Genomic DNA, 21,139 nt, shown 5'->3' with positions numbered 1-21,139 from the left:
TCCTGGGAGTTTATCCACTCACGCTCTGGCCTGAACCAGCAGCTGCTAACATCCAGCAGGATGGTAGGAGTGGCTGAGGTTTAAGGGCAAAGCTCCCAGAGCCCGCCCCTACCATACATCCTCACATGTCCCTCAAAGGCAGCTGTTGTATAAACTCCCTGGCTCCAGGGAGGCTATGGGGCAGGAAAGAGATGACAGGGATTGCAGAGGGCTGTGGGGAGAAGAGCTCTCGACTATGAGTCATGAGTCCCGAGTGTTTTCGTTCATCCATTCAGCAACTATTTACTGCAAGCCAACAAAGTGCCAAGTGCTTTTTTAGGCATGGAGGATACAGATGTGAGCAAAACAAGATCCTTGCCCTCGTGGAACTTACATTCTAGTAAGCAGAGAGAAGCAATAAGAGAAAGAAGTTAACAGAGCATAGAGTATGGAGAAAAATAAAACAAGGAAGGTTCCCAGGGATGGGAGGTGTGCAATTTTAAATGGGTGATCAGGTACAGTCTCATTGAGAAAGTAACATTGGAGCAAAGACCTGGCACAGGTAAGCTTCCAGTCCTGACTCACCACTGGCTCTCTGGGGTAGCTGGGAAAGTTACTTCCTTTCTCTGGGTTTTCCTGGAAAACAATCCAATAAGGGGGCTGACCTAAATCAGTAACCTGCAAACATTTTTTTCCTCAGTAGCAGACTCCCTTAGTCAAAGGAAGAATTACCAGAGCCCTGTAGGTTAGGATTCCCAGATAAAATACAGGCTACTCAATTAAATTTGAATTCCGAGTAAAGAATGAATCATTTTTTAACATAGGTATATCCCAAATATTGTATGGGATATACTTATACTAAAAAGATTTGTTTATTTCAAATTTAATTGGATTTAATTTGTCTTTTAATTTGCTAAATCTTGCAGCCCTACAGCTTACACAGGAATGGGAGCCAGGGGAGTATGCCTCAGAGCTCAGAGGTCTACCACAGAGTGGCCTCTCTGAGCCTCAGTTTCTCTGAGAGCCAGGGCTTGGAAGTCTTGCAGAGAGATACTGACGGGCCCCCATAGGAAGAATGAGTGACCACTACATTCCTGAGGTCAGCCTGAGGTAAATCTCAGATCTCAGAGTATTTCAGTAAAATACCCGATGAGAAAGCATCCAGTCCAATACCTGGCAGTGGTGAGTGCCCAGAGCCTGTTTAGTTTGGGTCTAGTATTCTGGAAAACAGACTTGCCCTCTTACCCCCTAGACTTTCGGGAAATCGACTTCCGGTCCATTAATCCCAGATGGTCCCTCAGCCCCACAGGGCCAAGAAGACATTGATACAGCGTGTCACTGAGTCTCGAAAAAGGACCTAGGAAGACTGGTTCATTCCTAAGTTGGGAGCTGAGCTGTTTGGCTCAGAAGCTTGTTCACCCTCGTTTGTCTTGGAAGGGTTAGCCTCAGGCTACGTGCTGCCCCCACCCCACCCCTCAGTTAGAGTTTGAATGAAGGAAAAGGTGACCTTTTTAATGAAAAGCAAAATCAGACCTCAAGGATAGATAAAGAGCAGAAATGGGCATGACATAATATCTGAAAGCTCTGGCTAGTACTGGAAATTCTCTCTTAATGGCATAAGGTAAAAGTGAAGCCAACAGCTTCTCCAGAACCCATAGCTTCACAACATGCTGGAGCAGCTGGGACTTCTCAGCTGGCAGGGAGCACTTGTTTTCTCCCTGGGGTTAAATCGGTAGCCTAGAGTCTGCTCTCAATTATCTGCCTATGGCTTATCCAAGGTGAGATCACTTCAGGGTGAGGTGGATGGGGATTGGTGAAGGGGGCCCTGGCTAGCAGCAGAACAGAGCAGGAGGAAACCATGAATGAATGGTCTGTGTTCATTCATGTTATCTGTTGCTGTACAACAAACCACCCCCAAAATGCAGTGGCTTCAAACAACAATTTATTTTCATTTATCATGGTTTCTGTGGGTTGAGAATGCTCAGCTAGGCAGTGCTTCCTTCGGGTCTCTCTTGTGGTAGCATTCAGATGGCAGCAGGAGCTGCAGTCAGCGAAAGCTTTGACCAGTCTGGTTGTCCAAAAGCACATGTATGTGTCTGGTGCCCAGACCCAAACGGAAGGAACAGCTGGGGCATGGTATCCACATATTCCCACTATGCGGCTAGCTTAGGCTCCTTCACAATATGGTGGCCTCGCAGTAGTGGACTTCTCACACTGTAGCAAATTTCTTCAGATCGTTTATTTCCAGAGTCTAAGACAGAGGCTACAAAGTTTTCTATGACCTAGCCTCAGAAGTCACACAGTGTTACTTCCACTGCACTCAGTGGATTAAAAGGGCCAGCCAAGATTCAGTGCCAGAGAGATTACACAAGAGTGTGAATTGTGGGAGGTGAGGTTCATGGGGAAGGGGGGTTCATTTGCAGAGAGCGAGCAGCCACAGTGTCCTTGCTGTGTGGCTAGGGCTGGTGTGGGATGACACCGGTGGGGGTGGAGGGAGGAACTGCCCATCAGCCTAGATTCCAAGAGGAGAAGCTAAAGTGACAAGGACAGCCACTTTGCTTGCTGGTGTAAATGATACCCTCTAGACCTCAGAGGGTAGACTGTGTGGTATGAAGAACCAAGAAACCTGGATCCTTGTACTGGTTCTGGCTTTCTCTGGCTACACATCTTTGGGCAAGTCCCCAGACCTCTCTGGGCACTGGTTTCCTTCTGTTAAAATGAGGCCATTATATAAAATCAAAGTTTCCTTTCAGTTGTGAGTTAAGAAATATAGCATGTTACGTGAGTTCATCACAGAACTCAAGTCTCTCTCTCAAGAGGCAAGGAGACAAGAATCCCACAGCCATTGTCAGAACAGGCATGAAAACTGGTGGTGCCAAGTTACCAGTCACAAACCTTCCCACGTTTCTGTAGCAACGAAAGCCATGTGGCTAACTGGTATGTCCTATTCAGGGGACCTTATAATTTCCTTTCTGACTACGTGTGTGTGCGCTTATACATGTGTTTTTGTACATATACGGACATGTGTGTATACTTATGCATGTATGTGCATGTGAAGGTGTAAACGTCAGGCAAGTGTTCCACACGACATGTGGTTGCTGCTCGAGAGAAGACTGCCAAGTGCATAGTTTACCCTGGAAACAGCCTGGAATATCTCACTATTTATATAACTATGTGTTCTATGGTCTTTTAATTTAGCCTTCATTCCTAATGCATGACACGTCCTTTTGACACCTTGAAGAAATGTTTCTCAGATGGCAGGGTGGGCACAGCAGCTCCAGGCTGCAAAACAAAAACACACAGCCCTGAAAATTAAAAGTGATTTAGGTCCTCTTAGGAAATGCCTCGCTTCAGGCTACTTGATGTGGTCATTTATTAAGTCACTTAATCAGGAAAGTAATGCAATCTCAGAGCAATTAAGTCCCTTTCTGGGCACTCCTGGATTCTCCCAATTATGAGGTGGGTAATGCATTCATAATGGGACTATCACAAGAGAATGGCTTCCTAGAGCCGATAAACGGTTAGCAGCTCACCTAGGGGAACTCCATTGCTGAGAAACGTACCTTAAATCACTGACTCTGGGGAAACTTCCCTTTGATTCAAGCAGTCGTCAAATATGGTTTCACTTGTCCTACAGTGGGACAAGTTAAAGTTATAGAATCAGAGGCCATCAGAGTCTGAAGAAGTTCAAAGCTGTTCTAGTGCAAGCTTATCATCTCTCTGCCAAGAAAACAGACAGAACATAGTGCCCAAGGCTACACACCTTGTCTTCATAGATCTCAGACCGGTACTCAGGTCTTTTTTGCAGTTCAAGGCACTTAGCTAAACTAAAGGGGAAAGGGACTGAGGCTCTGTTGGGATAGCGATGGGACATTGTGGACCTTCCAAAGAATCAGATGTGGCTCCAGCGATGAGCAGGAACAAATGGACTCAATATTCCAGGACAAGCATCCTGTGCAAAGTGTTAATGGCTAGGTGAATCTCAGTGAGAGAACTTGTTTAAAAATATTTATTGAGGGAACTCTGTTCCAGGAACTATGCTAGAAACCAGGAATACAGCAGAAGACAGTCTCTGACTTAGTGAAGCAGTTTCTATGGAAGGGGGTGGGGAGGAGGGCAGAGTGGATAGATGGTAAGTGAATGGATGGATGGATGGATGGTTGCTACATTTAGAAAAGTAGAAAAGCAATAACTCAGGAACAGTTAGGACCTGGACTTAGAAACCTGGAGTCCTGCCCCTCCCTGCAAGCCTGTAACACAGCCAGAATCAACTTTTCTGCTCAAAACCACTTCAGCAGATATCCAGTCCTCCGAAATCTATACCCTACCTCCCATAGCACATGCTGCCCCAACATTTGCCTTTCACTTCAATCCTGGTTAATTTCATTACAGTACCCCCCAAACGCCACTAATCAAAACCCCTCCTGCTCCTGTGCTCAGGCCAACCCTCCCCCCTCCTCACCCTGGCTTTCTAGATCGCCCTCCTCTGGGCCCTCTGTGTCTTTGTCTAGTCCTTCTCCTTCCATTCGACACCCCCTGTTTACTCCTGGCCTCTCCACCTGGCCTGGCTGTGGTGCTCTTCTGGAAGGTGTGCTGTGTCTGGTGAGCCAAACTGGTCTCCCCTACCCCCAACTAAATTGTCAGGTCATCAAGGACAGGAACTGTCTTCCCCTTCGGGGTCCTCACAGACTGGAGCATGTGGCTGGACACCGGAGATGATCCACAGAGACTTTAAGATTATTAGCACAGACTCTGGATGAAGTAAATGGAAAGGGACCCCAGGCCAAGTGCCTGGTTTGGGCTCACCCTAGGAAACTCTGAAACCTGGGCTTTCCTCCTAAAACCCAATTCGCACAGCCCCACCCCCTCCACTCCCTGCAGTGCTTCCTGGAGGCACCCCCTCAGAATCAGAACTGGGTTGACGCCTAGCATGCTGGGCAAGGATTGGGGAGGGGCCTCTCGGACAGTTTTACAACAAAAACTACTCTTCTGAGCTGGTCAGTGATTCAGCATCTTGGATCCCAAACAAAAAAGCTGTTTTCATCTTGGCATGCAAGAAGTACAGAGGGTCCAGCTGACTTTGTGAAGCCACCAAGCCAGGCTCAGCGCCTAGCCATGTCAAATCCCAGCACCTAAAGCCTAAACTACTCTGCCAGCTCCAAACACGTCAGAAACGGGGAAAGAGCACCTCCTGTTGACTGGCTTTAGCTACCCCACTTTATAGATGGAAAAATTGAGACCTAAACAGATCAAAATCTCTAAGGCTCCCCCAGGTTGCTCCTCTTTCTCCCTAATGTCTGGCACCTCCCTAAGCAAGTGAAAGATGGAGAATCGATCTTTCTTCAAAACAGCTGCACCCCTGTACTGAAGGAAGAACCCTGTACTGAAGAAAGAACCCCTAAGTACACACCGATTTCACAAGGGTCCTTAACTAATTTTTATGCCTTTGGCATCTGTGAATTCCTCCTCAGAATAATAATTTCTAATGCATAAAATAAAATATTCATGGTTGCAAAAAAGCACAATTATGTTGAAATAAGTTATAAATAAATTTTTAAAGTGATATAGTAACATTGTGCTTCTTTATTAACATGTTAAATTGCAAGATCTAGCAGTGGGTCTAATAAGTACCATAATTTCAAAGTAGTGATGAACGTTAAGTATTTCAGGATGTCTGCATCAACTCTCATGTGATGTGACCACATCTGGTTTCTGCTGGTGAGGAAGGCATAGGTATTGCCCAATACTGCTATGACTGATGCTTATATTCTTGAAGGAGCTGCTAAATTTCAGTTTGAGGTTGGTGAAAATACAGATGCAATTTTTTTCCCACCCAAGTTCACAGACACCTTGAATGTTGTCCACAGGAATGCTAAGTATTTTCACAAAGCGACTAACTACTTAATGATGGGATCTTAGGCAAAAGCCTGACGTCCTCCTACCCCAAGCTTAGTGCCAAGCACACTTCCGGACACTCGAGAAAATGTGTGCTGAATTGAATCGAATTCTTCTCAGCCCTCCCATAGGAGAGTACACTATGCCTGCTCCTATGACCAGCTCAGGCCAGCTCATTCATGAAAGCTCTCATGGAGCTTCACAGAGGGGCTTTATTTTCATTTGAATGTATTTGGAAGCAGAGGGAGGTGTTAGATAACAGGTCCTGTGACTGCTGGAGGGAGACCTGTGCAGTGGCAGGAAACATTCAAGAACAGTTCATCCTTATGAAAATATCCTCCCTCTGACACCAGCTAGCTAGGGAGACGTGGGAGGGGGCAGTCGGAAATGAATCTCCACTACAGAAGGACCCAATTCTTTCAATGAGATGGTTCCCCTCCTGCTTGGGCAATTACTGAAATAAAATATCAGTGAGGTGTTGTTGCACTGGCTTGTCCTTGCATCCCAGATCAAGTGGCCCCAGGGACTGCCTGGAGGAATAGCAGGGTCCGGGCCTTGCAGCAGCTCAGTCATGCGGGCGTCCATCAGCCTGCCTGGCATTCGAGCAAGTCTTCAGGTCCCCATTCTTTCTTTTACCCTGTCAGTGCATTCACCGTTAACTGGCTGGCTACATTGCTCGAAGTAGCAACATAGGATAGTGGTTGTATGCCCAGATTCTGCAAGTAGACTTTGGTTGGACTCCCTACTCTCCCACTTCACTAATTTAACCTCAGTGGACCACAGTACCCACTTTATCTTCTGTAAAATGAACCTAAGAACAGTATCCACCTAATAGAGCTGTCAGGGAAGTCAATGAAATCTTGTTTCTAAAGCCCCTTGCTCGGTGTCTGCACATTGTAATCATTCAATAAAGAAAAAATAGCTTTTATTGATAAACTAACAATAGGCTTTTTTTTTTTTTTTTTTTTTTTTTTTTTTTTTTTTTTTTTTTTGAGCTTCTGCTGGGACAAGACACCAGGCTGGGAGCTAGGCCATTTCCATGTTCAAAGATGGCCAAGGGCTGCAAGGGAGAAATTATTCAATCCAGTTAATTGTGAGCAATTAGAGGAACAGAAAAATATCTGGTGTCTGAGAAAACTGACTGCGTTGACTACTGGGTCACAATGGTACCTGCCCTTGATGAGAAAAGAGACCGAGACCCCTGGTGCTGTGGGACAAGGGAAGGTGCGTGCAAAGTTTCTTCTATCCTCTCTTGTGTTTGTAAGGCTAGAGGCTGTGAAGGGAGATGAAAGCCCTGTTCTTGACCCCAAAGGAGAGCTAGAGAGTCCCAGGAAACAGGAGGCCTCCAGTGTTTGGCTGTACCCCAGCAATCCTTCCCGCCTGCACCTGTGCACACCACAGATCCAGGGATGAGCTCAGGGCTCGGGGATGGGGGCAGCAGGGAGGTGGCAGGATCTGTGAGTCTCAACAATTGAATGCCACCTTTTATGTGTCTATGCATATCAGCATTTTCTAGGAGAGAAGACTTCCCCACATTTCCAGTAGAGCCTCTGACTCCCAAAGTTAGAACCACTGCTCTTCAGATCGGCTTCATCCCATCCAGCACGGTACTCAGACTACACAGTGAGCACCAACCCTTTCTCTGCAACGAGACTGCATTTGCCATCCAGGGCTGTCACCTGACAGGGCCAGTAAGAATGTGCACTGGTGGATTCTGTATTTTTCTACGTATTTTGACTTTCCCTGGAAATCTCACTCTCTCACTTTGGAGAGCTGGAAGGAAACAGGCAATGAACACAAATGCTAAGTGGCTTTTTCAGGTGTAGCTAACGCAGGTCAGGAGGGCAGCACTCAGCCCAGCACTCATCCAGACTTCAGTTTGTCCCACTCAGGCCTCTCCCTTTACCCTAAATCTCCCTGTTCAAAGCCCAGATAAAGAACACCCTTTCCAAGGCTTCCTTACCCACCCAGGTATATATTTCCTTCCTCTCAACCTCTGTGCCCCAGTCATGGTGATAAGCAATGATATCTCATCTTGTTTTCTTCTGCTTCACACAGGTTGCTTGTGTTGCGCAGCTAGTCTATAAACTTCCAGAGGGTATAACAGTGTCTTCTTCTCTTCTCCCTTTCACAGCACCTGGCACAGACTTGGACGCAGAGGAGAAGCATTTTAAATACAATTTAGACTGATTCTGTAGGAAAATATGTACACTCATTTCATTGACCAGAATGGAATGACATTGAATTGAATGGAATTGCTGGTGGACATTATCGGTATTGACGTGAATGACAGTTGATCTTCCAGAAACTTCTCAGATTAAATGTGACCAAAAAAAAAAAGAAAAAAAAAAAAACTAGAAACTACAGATTCCTTAAGAATGGTCTCATCCCCAGCCACATGCCAAGTAGCCACAAAGTTTATAACACATCGAACATACAAATTTTTCCAATTAAGAATGCTTGCCATTCAGAAGAGGAAAAACTCAGTAACTGAATGTATTTACATTTTCTTGTTTCAACTTCTCCGTACCCCTCCTTTTCCAAAAAACCCCAAATTATGACTATACTCTCAAAGAAGACTGGTTTGTGAGTGACCCAGAGGTATATGGTACACTGAGGGTAAAATGGTCCCCATGACTTCAAGAATTATTTCTTCGTATAAGTGCAAATGGGTGAATCCATAATTTCCTATGAATATATGTGTTTGTATGTATCCACATGTGTATGTGTGGGGACAGTATCTGCTTACATATACACATTACTTATATGTGTGTGCATGTACATTTCAATTTGATTCTGTGTGCGTGCATGTGTGTGTGTGTGTTCTTCCATGTACCCTTTGAACAGGACCCTAAATTAAAGTCCTACTGAGGCTACAAAATATATTATTTAAAACAATAAGATAAGGCAAAACATTATGGCAGCTGAAGTTCTCCCATTCATCTCCAAATAGAGAGATAAACATTCGCTTTTTTGCATATATTAGCTCATTTCCTCTTCCCCAAACCCTGGGAACAAGGTGTTTGTTACATCAGGTTTTTATTCTCCTTAGACTGGAAAACTGACTCCATAAGATTAAGTGCCTCGCCCTTGGTCACAATCGCCTTGGTCACACTGTTACTAAGTGGCAGAGGCAGGATTTAACTCAGATAGCCTGACTCCAATGCCCACACTCTCTCTCTCCAAGGCTGCTTTGGATGGTAATCTGTGGAAACTAAAGTAGTCTCCTATGTACGGGTTCTTACCTTTCCAACTGTCCCAGAACCTCCAGTCCATATCTGAGCATTTCCCACAGTGTCCAGCCTGGACATACAATAGAAGCGTAATTATATGTGTCACCTGAAAACTGAATCTGACTTTTGACACTTAAGTCAGGTGCTTTCTGAAATAACACTAATTGTACGCAATTATGTAAACATACTATCCCATCGGAACATTCTGAGGACAATGAAAGCCTCAATTATTGGGCACTTAATGTGAACCAGATCGTTTATTATTTCATAAACTATCTTTAATCCTCAGTGCAACTGTATTAAATTCAACAAGAAATTGTTGAATACTTATCTCACACCAAGCACAGGATTATTATCCTCAGCGTACAAATGAGCAAAATAAGACTCCAAGATCGAGTGAGTTACTAAAGTGGTGGGTCTGGACCAAGGACCCAGGCCTGTATGACGCCAAAGAATATGTCCTCTGCTCTACCCACCCTACCTATTACCAGAGGATATCTATTTGAGGCTGACATTGACCTGGTCCCCCTGCAGCAGCCTCACGCTCAGGTTTTCCTGAACTATATGCCCTCCCCGGCAGCACTGTATCTTGTTTCTATCTGATTAAAACGTTCTCACAGCACTGTGCATAAATTAATTATCACACATTCTTCTATAAAAAACAGCCCCTGGATTTTAGCCTTAATTTACAGAGACAACAAAATTAAGCATTGGATTTCCAAGTTAAGAACAGTCCTGGCTCTTTCCAGGTTCCCTTTATAAAAAGCAGAACTTGGTGGAAACCCCTGTGTGGCCGCCTTCAGTGGAGGGGTGGGAGTGCCCTTTGGCCCTAGCACTACCCAAATCCAGAGAGCTCTTAGCAGTCACCAGCCAGGGGGAGGAGGTATCACTGATGAGTAGGACTGATGCATTGTAATTAATGGTAATAAAAATAGATACTGCAAGAGAGAGAAGTGCCAAGCCAGGAATCCCTACTCCCAGATAGAATTTCTCACAGGTAATGGAAAGAAGAAAAAAAAAAAAAGTCACTTGTTACAAGGAAACTTGATCTACACGTTGCCTGCAGAGGGTTTTTGCAAAGTTAACTAAGGAAATGCAACGAAAAACAGCAGCCCAGAAAAAATAGAATAACTTTACTTAGAAAACTTTCTTTCCTACAATCTAAGGAAACCTGATAATGCTGTAGGCATTGGAATTTCCAAGAGCAGCGCATTCAGTCTGTAGCTTCTAGGTAGCCCTATGGAGACTCCAGCACCCAGTACTTCTGGTTGAAGGAAGCCATCACGACTTGCTGAGACTTTCCCTGGAAAGAAGAGAAGGGTAAGAAGAGGGTTAGGAGGGTAGACTAGGAGGCATGAGGAGGAAGAGGGCCATTCTCCTACAGGACTTGTACTTCCCAGGTGTTGCTGTCAGTCAAATCCCACTGGTCACTCAGGCGTCCATTCAAACATTTCCTGGGCATCCAATGTATGCAAAGCAGATCCAGACTCTCCAGAGGAAACATGTGAGAGTGAAAAGCCAGCGCCCTCTAAGGATGGTGTGATCAGACCCTGGAAACCTGATGTGCCTCCCGTCTTGTGTCTGTTTTCGAGGGAACCCGCTTCATGGACGCCCCCCAGTTCTGGTGCCCCCTGGGCCAGAGCATATGGTGGGTTACTGCAGGGAGTGGTGGGAGTATAAGGGAAGAACCAGAGGACTGACAGGTCACCCTCTTCCTCCTCGGCTGGAAGCCCGGAGAAAACTGAACAGACCCACCCACCCACCGGGACTCTGGGACCTGCCGCGTGGGGGCTCTCGCGGGCAGACCCGGCCACGGGCAGGTCAAGGACGCACAAGCCCTCTCCCGCCCCGCGGAACAAAACCCAGAGGCGGGCTTTATGGAAGTGACAGCAGAGTTGGATGCGTGTGCTGCCATGATCCCACACTGACAGAACTGGGCTTCTCAAACCCAAAGCCGGGAACCTGGCCCCTCACCCGGATACTGGCCCGCCCCGCCTGCGCCCTCCATTCCACCCCAGGCGAAGGCGCCCGGCGTCCCCTGCCCGTCGGGGAGGGAGCGCAGCGCGCGTAGGAAGGGACTCGAGGACTGAGCCCTGACCGCGGCGGGGACGGAAGACTGCGAGCCGGGCCGGGCGTCGCGGAAAGGCGTGCAGCGTTCCGGGCCTGGGTACCCGCCTCAAGTCCCACTCGGTCCTTGCACCGCCTCAGGCCGATGCGCCTGATTCCGAAGGGGCCCAGGGCCCTAGTTCTCGCTCTTTTCGTTTGAACAAGATCCTCCGTGCGCCCGCGGCCTCCAAACCGTTTTCCCGTGAGGGCCCTCTAGGCCGCCGCGTGGATCCGAAGCAAAAGGCCAGAAGGGCGGAAGGGCAGCGGTGGCCCCAGGGGGAACCTGCTGCTCTGGCCCTTGGGAGCCGGTGACGATGCCAGCCACGTGCGGCGCCGGCGACGCCCCGTTTCGCACCGTTTCAGGAGGGCGACCACCGGATCCCAGTGTGCTGCAACCTCGTCCCAGCTCGGGGCGTCGCTGGACCACTGTCTGAAACAGAGAATTCGTGTGAGCGGAATTCCCGCTCCATAACCTGCCTAAAACACAGAAAACCGCGGGGGGACTGGAGCTCGCAAATACTCGGTTGCATTCGTGCGGCAGCAACCGAACCTGCGGGTGCGGGGAAACAGGCGGGGCGCGGGGGTGGGGGCAGTGGGGAGGCACCAGCAGCCTCAGCGGGCACCTGCCCTGCTCTACTTGCCCGCATTCAACGAAAAGCGCCGCCAAGGCCCAAGCTCCGAGACGGAGGCCGGTCTGCCCGGGACTCCCTAAGGACCGACGCCCCACCTCCCTATCCGAGCCCTGAGTGCGGCGATGCGGGGAAGGCCTGAGACCGGCAGTGCCAGGGCCGGAGTCCGCCTAAGGGATTTCTGCAACACTTCTAGGTTTGAAAAAAAAATTTTTTTTTAAAGGCTTCTGGTTTTCTGGTTTGGCACTGAGCCCCCTCCCCCTTCTCTGGTGGCGTTGGAAATAGCGGGCCAGGAACTCTTTCTCCTTAGATCACCCCCTTCTTTCCGAAATGGCCCCAACCCAAAGTCAGGGAAGTCCTTGGGAGGCTGCTGCTTTCCCCCTTTCTCCAAAAGTCCCTCGAGTGGGCTATGTGCTGGTCCTGGCCAGGGCTATGGGTGCCACCTGTGAGGGCCCCCCAGCCTTGCTCCAGTTCCAGTTCCAGACACAAAGGCCCCAGACTGTCCCTGACCAAGAGTCAGAAGCAAAGGCAGTCTGTCAGCTCTGAGAGCTCATTGGCGCACACCCATCCATCTCTACTGCTACCTTCCAGAAAGTCTGATCCCAGGGGCCCTCCAACACACCTTGGAGGTGGAAGGAGGCATTTCAATGAAGCCCAGATTGCCACAGGTCTACAAAAAGGTTTTTTCTTCCCAGCCATGGAGCTTCTCCTATCTGTGCTTGATGAAACAGTACATGCAGGCCTCTTGAGTATGCCTTAGGGGAAGAAAGAGTAGGGATTCCATTGAATTGGGGTGGAGTAAGTCAAAGGCGCCTGGCTCCTGCGGGCCTCTCAAGCAGGAGGTGGAACCAGGGGCTGAGATTGCCTTAGGGTCAGGCTGGCATCTATCAAATCCTCACATAGTCCTTTCCCAAGTCCTCTGTCCTGTAGCAAAGACTATCAGGGAGGGGGTTAGACAGGGAGGGGGCTTTGATTTAAAAAGAGCCTAGCTGAGCTTGTAACCTTTATAGGTTAGGAGGCACTCAGCTGCCACTGCTGGCAAGAGGTTCTAGCCCAGACCTGCTAGAACTGGTTGGTTTCCTACAAATATGGGGGGAGGGGAAAACTAGCGATATTTGGACACACACCCATACATTGGGAAATGGGTTACAGGTTTTCTGTGCTTGCTCTATAATGACTTTTGATATAGCACACACTATATTATCCAAGATAGCAGGTTCCAGGTCTGTTCACCTGGCAGGGTTGACTCTTGGGTTTAGTGTACAGGAGTTGCAAAAACAGCAATGCTAGAAGGGACAGTGAGTTTGAAGCTCCAGAAAAGTTACAGAAAATCTGCCTTAGCTGAACATAGTCAGGACCTAGCCCTGGTGGAAGTCTAATCTTGAAACTGCAAGGGTCTAGGGAAGCATATTCACAGTGAAAGCTGTGGCTAAGGTTGCAAAGATTACCGACGTTTTCGAAATTAGTATTCTTAGATTTACCCCAGCCCAGAACCAGCGGGGACCTGAAAGGTCATGCAGACCTTGTCTAATTGTGGGAGAGAATGAGGTGGAGCAGACCACAAATTGGCCTAGCGTCTAATACCAGGAAGTAACCGCCCAGTCCCACTCACCTGCACCAGACCAGGTTGCTCCCACACAGCCCCAGCCTGATTTTGCCAGGATGTAAAATGTCCATGGCTGGGTCTGGGACCAACCTGCCAGTCATTAAACCTACGGGTAACGTAGAGGTCTTGAGAAGAGTAGTTTGTGCCTTCTTGGAGGGTTAATAAGGTGGGCTCTGAACCTCAGTGTAGCCAGGGGCAAGTAAATTCCGCATGTCTCTCAGAGTCCTTAAAGCCCAACTCTGGAGTGAACCCTGTTCAAGAGAACACAGGACTCTGGATAGAGTGGCCTGGATGCAGCAGGGCTCCTACCAGACCACAGACACAGACTCCGAAGATGCCACTAGGATTTCTGCAAGGAGCCGTCCCTGCAATAGGCTTGGAACACACTTTGACAGCCCTGTGGTCTCAACGCATCAGGGCAGGCCCCCAGAAGCAAAAGTCTTAGGCAGAGTCCCAAGGGTTTCCTTTCATGTATGCAACCTCTCCCCCTAGAACACTTCAAGAATTTTAGAGCAAGAGGGAAACTCTTGCGTGCGCGCGCGCGCGCACACACACACACACACACACACACACACACACACACTTAGAGGAATAGGCGTTGCTCATAAACACTAAGAGAAGGCAAAACTTGAACCTAGGACTCTGGATTCCTATTCCAGAGCTCCTAGCACAAATCTCCGCCAAAGCTTAAAGGAGTAAGAATGAAGAAATGTTACCTAGACACAGGTTCCACAGTCTTAAGCTAAGGGCAGAGCCGGGTTTTGTGTTGGCTTGGGTCCTGGCAAGGGGAGCATGAATCGGCTCAGGCCTGCAACAGCTCAGAGCCAACAGAGGAAACGAAGTGGAAAGGATCCGTCCGGGAAGGAGTTCAGCCCCTCGCTTTTGAAAACCGTAGACACACTAGCAACACTCCCCTCCCTTCCATCCGCAGCTCTCTCCCACCTCCTCTGCCTGCCCAAACTCTCCCAGAGATCCAGCAACACGTGTTTCCATACTGCCCTGACAAAGAAGCAAAAAAACCAGGACCCCCTTTTTAAGCCTCTCATTCCATGTTGGAAGTAGCCGGAGCGAGCCCGAGCTGAGAGGTGGGGCGGGCGGGGGAGGAGGGTTCTTGCCTTCACTCTATTCTCCCCGACCACCCACGCGAGAAGCGCTACGACCATCCTAGTCTCCTGGCCCTCGCCTGCCCGTGGGCGGACTGCGGGAGCAGTCGCCAGAGTCAACTTCCGTAGAGGCCACATGGAAATGCTGGGAGCTTCTCCGGCCGCGGGACCGGTGGGACCCGTGGGGTTAAGTCTGAGTCTCCGCCTGGCGAGGACTGAGAGCGACGAGTTGGGGCGGTACCGGCCGCGGGGCAGCCGGCTGAGTTAGGAGAGGGAGGCAAGGCGGGATCCTCCTAGAAGTAGATTCTCAGGCGTCCGCCTGAGGCCACTGCCAAATCTTCCCCTACTGCTCTCCCCTACTCACTCCCCCTTTCCCTCGAGGACCGCTCCGGTCCGGAGTTCCTAGGATGGGGGTGGGGCGCGGTCAGCTAGAAAAGCCAAATCTTTGAGGGACGTCCGAGCACGTCCAAACTCTCCCATCGGACTGGCCAGTTCCTGGGCAGAATCCGCGCCGCAAACGGTGGCCCCAGGAGGGTCGTGGTGACCCAGAGTGGGGCGGAGGAGCCCGGTGGGGCCTTGAGAAAAGCCGCCCAAAGTTTCTTCCCCCTCGAGACTCTCTCCGCCCCCTCTTGCCTTCTTGCCGACACCCCCTTAAACCGTCCTCCGCCTTTCCTTCTCCCCTCTTCCCTCCCCACCTCAGTCCCCCCCTTTTCTTCTACCCGCATCTCCACTCCGCCCCCCTCCCGTGTCGTCTCCTCCTTTGCTCTTTGGGCGTCCGCCCCGTCAATCAGCGCCGCTGCGGGCCCCTGCCCGGCCCTCTCAGCCTCGCAGGCTCTAGGAGCGCCTCCGGCTCCTGTCTCCGGCCGCCCTCCGCTTTGCGCACAGCCGGGCGATCTGTCAGCGGAGCCGGCCGGGGGGAGCCGCCCGGCCCGCCGGGGCTCGGGTTACTAGTGACTGACAGCGTCTCCATGGCGAATAATTTGACTCCGACTATTGTCTGGCGCGGGCAGGCCCCGGGTCAGATAACTAGACCAATCAGGGCGCGGGCCGCCGCGCCTCATGCCCGCTTAGAATAATATTATTAAAAAAAAAGCAGCGAGCGAGCTAAACGGGAGGGAGAACGAGCGAGAAGAGAGCGAGGGAGCGGCGGTTGGGCGGGCGGACGTGGAGCATGCCGAGCGGCGCCGAGGGCAGCCCCCGGGCTTGGAAGAGGGAGCAAGCGAGGCGCGCAGGCGGCGGGGGCGCGGAGCGGCGCGGGAGCCGCGGCCGGCGCGGGCACTTACTGCAGTGACTCGAGTTCGCCGGGAGCAAGCGCCGGGCCAGGAGGCTCGCCCCGCCCGCTGCTCGGCCCGGACCGCCAGGCGGGGAGGCGCCCATGCCGGACAGCGCAGTACGGTGAGGACGTGCGCGGCCGGGCGAGCGGGGGCGCAGCCGGCACCATGTCCATGCTGCCCACCTTCGGCTTCACGCAGGAGCAAGTGGCTTGCGTGTGCGAGGTGCTGCAACAGGGCGGCAACATCGAGCGACTGGGCCGCTTCTTGTGGTCTCTGCCCGCCTGCGAGCACCTCCACAAGAATGAAAGTGTGCTCAAGGCCAAGGCCGTGGTGGCTTTCCACCGCGGCAACTTCCGCGAGCTCTACAAGATCCTGGAGAGCCACCAGTTCTCGCCGCACAACCACGCCAAGCTGCAGCAACTGTGGCTCAAGGCGCACTACATCGAAGCGGAGAAGCTGCGCGGCCGGCCCCTGGGCGCTGTGGGCAAGTACCGCGTGCGCCGCAAGTTCCCACTGCCGCGCTCCATCTGGGATGGCGAGGAGACCAGCTACTGCTTCAAGGAAAAGAGTCGCAGCGTGCTGCGCGAGTGGTATGCGCACAATCCCTACCCCTCACCCCGTGAGAAGCGAGAGCTGGCGGAGGCCACGGGCCTCACCACCACCCAGGTCAGCAACTGGTTCAAGAACCGGCGGCAGCGCGACCGGGCAGCCGAAGCCAAGGAAAGGTACGAGTAAGTAGAGCTCCGGCGCCAGCTTCCCCTGGGCTCGAGGGAGGGGGTGCAGGGCGTCGGCTTTACCCCCAATAGAGGCCTACACTGAGCCCCTAGTCCTAGCCATCGCCAAAGTGCACCCCGATCTGACCCAGCGCTCGGGTCTTGCTGAAAGCCAGGAAGGCAGGAATTTGTCTAAAGCGGGCAAAGCAAATCGTGAAGTTGTCAATTAACTCCCTGGTCGCTTGTGGACAAAAGTGGAGAAGCAGTGAGCTTCGGGGCAAAGGCAAAACAGTGAGCCTGAACCCCCTGCAAGGGGAGCACTGCAGGCAGGGCCTAATAGTCCTCCCAAGGACTGAGGGGTTTGGGCCAGGGCTATTGGGGTTGAGGATTTCAGTCTGCCTGTGCGAATGCACCAACACTTCCCGCACTTTACGTGGGCCTTACTCAGCTCTCCACCAAAGTGAGATTAGGGGTCAGGACTGGGATTGAAACTTCCCTGGTATGACCCAGTATGGAGAGACCAGGGCGAGAATATTCCTTGTATGGATATAGAGTTGATAGCGAGTCTTTTATCCCGCATAGAAAGAACTAGGAGGCAAAATGCTTGAGGAGGAAATGTCAGCTCTGGGAGAGAAGAGAAACCCAGGTCCCTATTTCTGCCTTGTTAGACCCAGCGGCTCTTCCCTGGCCTGCCCCTCTCTCCTCGCTCCTCTCTCCTCAGGCTTAGATCTGGGATGAGCTGAGAACAGCAGAAAGACTGGAAGTTGCTTGTCTTCGGGGAAACCAAAACTTCCTGAGCTAGTGTAATTGTTGACCATTAGGCCCTTGTGGCTTCCAGCTCTGTTGCCCCTCAGAACCCCAAAGGAGGGGGAAATAGGAAAGAAACAGAGTCCAGCCAGAGTGCAATGACAAAACAAGATACCTGGGGTGGGTGTTATGGGGTTTGTGTAGCCCGGAGTTTGCATGAGCAGGGTCTGGTGGGAGTACCTAACAGCGGAACCAGATCTCTGGATGGGGGTGGACCGGGTGGACCCTGGTCTCTGAGACTACGATATTGGGGTATCCACAGTTGTAAGATCTCGGGTGCCAGTCCAGTGGCAGGTTCCCTTCCAGGAAAATGGGCGGGGGTGGGGGGGAGGGAAGGTCTTAGGACGCCAGTGAAGAGAGAGTCTACCCAAGATTTCAAATCTCCAATCTGGGCAAGGCTGTCAGTCAAAGGTAGGGTAGGAAGGGGGTTTTTCCTGCTGAGCCCCCCTCCCCAGACTGGCGTGCATCCGGACTCCTGAAGAACTAGGTTCTCAGGCCAGGCCCCAGGTGAGGGCCGCAGAGTCCCTCGGTTCCTGACATGACAGGACAGTCTAGGCCAGCATTAGCAGCTCCCGCTGTTCTTCCTTTCTCATCTCCTACGACCTGCCCTCCTAGCCCCAGCTTCCAGTCCCCCAGCAGAAGTGTCCACTGTGCCACCAGGAAAAAGGAGTCCTCCATCCTTAGGGCCTTGTCCTAGGCCCAGCAAGGGGAGCCCTCACTAGGCCTCCCAGTTTGGAGCTAGAGGGAAGGGACCCTTAGCTCCAGGAACCTGTCCCCTAGTCAGGGAATTCCCTCAAGCAGAGAAAAGTGAAAGGAGCTGAAGGCCTCTGCGATCCCCAACTTCAGGTGGGGCCTTCTGCCTAGGATCTAGCGTCCCTCACTCTCCTGCCCTCACTACTACCCAGCAAACGTTGGCTTGAAGAGTGACCTGAAAAGCCAGGCATCTTCCCTTCCTCCCTGTCCCCACTACCCATCCAACTCCAAGGACCCTGCTCCGCTGCCCTTTTGCTCTGGTAAAGAAATGTTATCAACTCAGTGAGGGGACAGGGGGACAACGTACAGAGAGCAAGAAAGGTTTTCATGCGATTGAGAGCATGAGAGGTGGGGAGATACAGATGATGCAGGGAGAAGAAGAATAAGAGCGAGAAAGCGGTGTTGAGAGATTGACATAACTGGCAGAAAGAACGAGAGCCCCAGTCCAGGCCGAAGAAATGGTAGAACCGAACACCGGCAGTCAGCGCGCGGTGGCTCGGGCTGCGAGGCCGGCGGCGGGCTCCCGCTCCAAGCGTCGCGGGGCCGAGCGGCCTCCGCGCCCCACGCTGACCCGGCTGCTTTGCTCCTGCACTTGCAGGGAGAACAGCGAGAACTCCAACTCGAACAGCCACAACCCGCTGGCAGCATCTCTGAATGGCAGCGGCAAGTCGGTGCTAGGCAGCTCAGAGGACGAGAAGACGCCGTCGGGGACGCCAGACCACTCTTCGTCCAGCCCCGCGCTGCTGCTTAGCCCGCCGCCGCCGCCTGGGCTGCCGTCCCTGCACAGCCTGGGCCACCCGCCCGGCCCCAGCGCCGTGCCCGTGCCCGTGCCGGGCGCAGGAAGCGCGGACCCGCTGCAGCACCACCACGGCCTGCAGGACTCTATCCTCAACCCCATGTCGGCCAACCTCGTGGACCTGGGCTCCTAGAGCCCCACTTGCCTGGAAGTGCTGGCCTTCCGGGCTTGGCGCTGGGGACCTTAGAGAACGTGTCGGGAGGGCGCCAGGCGCCGGTGGCCCCACCAGGTACTGAAAGACCCACAAGCTGAGCGTACGGAACCACCGGCCCCCCGCAGGGCAGATGGCTGTCTGGTTCAGTCTTTGGGATTTATTTTCAACAAGTTGTTTTTGAGATCCTTTGGAGGTCTGGGACCAGGGAAGAGAATAAATTATACACCATTCTCATACTCTCTCTCCCTACCTTCTCTTGGCCACGTTTTGTTTCTCTCTTCTCTTCCCTCGCCTTTTTTTCTCTTTCTTCCTCTTCTTTTCTTTTCCTTCTCTTCTTTCTTCTCCTTTCTCCTCGTCTTGCTTCCCCCCTTCACTGTCTGTTTCCCTGTATATTTCTGGCTTGTCCTCTCTGGCTAGGTTTCTGTTTCTCTGTTGCTCTTTCTGTCTCTCCTCTCTGCTAGCCTCCTGCACTCCTAGCCCCTGGGTCTGTACCCCTCAGTCTTTTCCTCCTGCCTGGCCTTCTATTTGCCCCCCTCCTATCCCTCACTTCCTGGGGTGGGGAGTGGGAAGGGAAAAGCAAAAAAAAAAAAAAAAAAAAGACAAGGCGTTTGCACCCAGGCCTTCTCCAGGGGCCCTCCCCAGGGATCATAGGGGTTGTTGGTGTCACCTTTGCTCCGAGTAACTTAAGAGAAAAGGTGGCCATACGAAGCCCCCTTGCCTCTGGCCCTGTCTTTCTCGGCGAGGCCCTGCCTGTGCTCTGCTCTTCCTCCAGGGGACTGTGACCACAGTGCTCCCAGCAGAGCCTGCCTCCGGAGCCTCGGACTTGCCGGCTCGCTCCCTTTTATGCCTTCCTGTGAATGTTCTTTGGGAAATATTTCTGCTTTTATTTTATAATAAAATTAGAAATCATAAATATATATATGGATATATACCACAAGGCCAGTGAGCCATGAGTGCAGCAGTGTCTGATTTCCCTACAGGGACTCGACACCCTGGTGGGCCGTCCTGGGCAGTGATGCCCCACGAGTCCCCTGAAAGCCGCAGACGCCTTCTCACATACACAGAGTGTGTCAGTCGCAAAGGGAAGGGTCTGAAAACTAGGAAACCTCCTCCAAAGCCCACTATCCCTTTTCTTGTTCTGGAAGTTCCCTGCAGAAGCAGGGAGGGGGCAGCCTGCTCCTTCTGGGGACTCTTCTTCCCCCACTAAACCAGCAGGACCCTCACAACCTCTTTCTTCACCTCAGAGATCTTGGGTAGGAAATGGGAGGGGCCGTATGGGGAGCATGAGTACCTGTGTTGGGAGATACCAAGACTGGAGAGAAAATGGGGCCGTGGAGGTTTCCTCAAGGGGTGGACTCCTGTGTGGTTGTCGCAGCCTCTAGAACCAGGCGCGACTCATTGATCAGCTTCGCTGGCCTCAAGGGGCAGCCGCTGACCCAGCAGCAAAGCCCTGGTCTTGTTTGCGTGTTGGTGGAGCAGAGGTCTCCAAGTTCAGAAATCTGTCAGTTTAGAGTGGAGATGAAGGAGTGGGGGAGAGGGAAGGCAGAGGAGCCTGGAAGGCTGTCGGAGCAGGGGTATATTCTAAATCAGAGCAAGCGGGTGCCAGGGCTTGGCTGGTCAGGCCCAGCGGACACCTGCACACGTCATGCACCCTAAGCACGCCTCTGTGGCTGTAAATTAATCTGCAGCGACTTCCCTCTGCGGGGATCAAGCTCCCCCACCTCCTATTAAGCAACACGTCTAGCTGGTAGAGGCAAAACGGGCGGGACTCCTCTAAGAGGCAGTTGAGGCCTTTTAGGTCGCGATCTCTGTAGGTACCGAAAGTGTCCTACCTCTGCCACCACGATCTTTAGGACCAAACCTGCAGGGCGCAGACGGGAAGGGAGAGAGGGTATGAGGCACTGTTCCAGCCAGGTTATCTCGAGTGCGGGGACTTCTCGGGACTTTCCTCTCTGGTGAAGTCAGTCGGCACTCACCGAATATCTGCACGGACTTTCTAAGTATCAGGATTTCTTCCTAACTGAGAGCTTCACAGACACGGGTGGCTGGGCTGGGTAACTTGGTGTGGAGGATAGCCTTGGCCTTCGCTTC

At 51.7% G+C, this 21,139-nt stretch overlaps 1 protein-coding gene across 2 annotated transcripts; it reads left to right on the top strand.

Moving 5' to 3' along the window:
• The first annotated feature begins 15,489 nt into the window (after positions 1-15,489).
• On the top strand, positions 15,490-19,979 carry SIX2 (SIX homeobox 2). 2 transcript variants are annotated; one of them, XM_016141963.2, is made up of 2 exons: positions 15,490-16,550; positions 18,697-19,979. In XM_016141963.2, exons 1-2 carry the CDS (start codon positions 15,991-15,993, stop codon positions 19,025-19,027), a joined length of 891 nt encoding a protein of 296 aa, XP_015997449.1. In that variant the 5' UTR covers positions 15,490-15,990; the 3' UTR covers positions 19,028-19,979. The 2 variants fall into 2 exon arrangements, with proteins under 2 accessions (XP_015997449.1, XP_036080399.1); XM_036224506.1 differs by having other exon boundaries at positions 15,490-16,556.
• Positions 19,980-21,139: the final 1,160 nt, after the last annotated feature.

Source organism: Rousettus aegyptiacus, unplaced genomic scaffold, assembly GCF_014176215.1.
Source record: "Rousettus aegyptiacus isolate mRouAeg1 unplaced genomic scaffold, mRouAeg1.p scaffold_m13_p_7, whole genome shotgun sequence".
In the NCBI taxonomy this organism is placed as follows: Eukaryota; Metazoa; Chordata; class Mammalia; order Chiroptera; family Pteropodidae; genus Rousettus; species Rousettus aegyptiacus.
This window is presented reverse-complemented; position numbering and strand designations above follow the sequence as displayed.

What these genes read in the sequence shown, in the direction of transcription:
- SIX2 (XM_036224506.1), top strand. Translation starts at nt 15,991, where the DNA reads ATGTCCATGCTGCCCACCTTCGGCTTCACGCAGGAGCAAGTGGCTTGC. An exon ending in GAAGCCAAGGAAAGGTACGA is followed by an intron (nt 16,557 to 18,696) that starts GTAAGTAGAGCT and finishes CTGCACTTGCAG; the next exon opens with GGAGAACAGCGAGAACTCCA.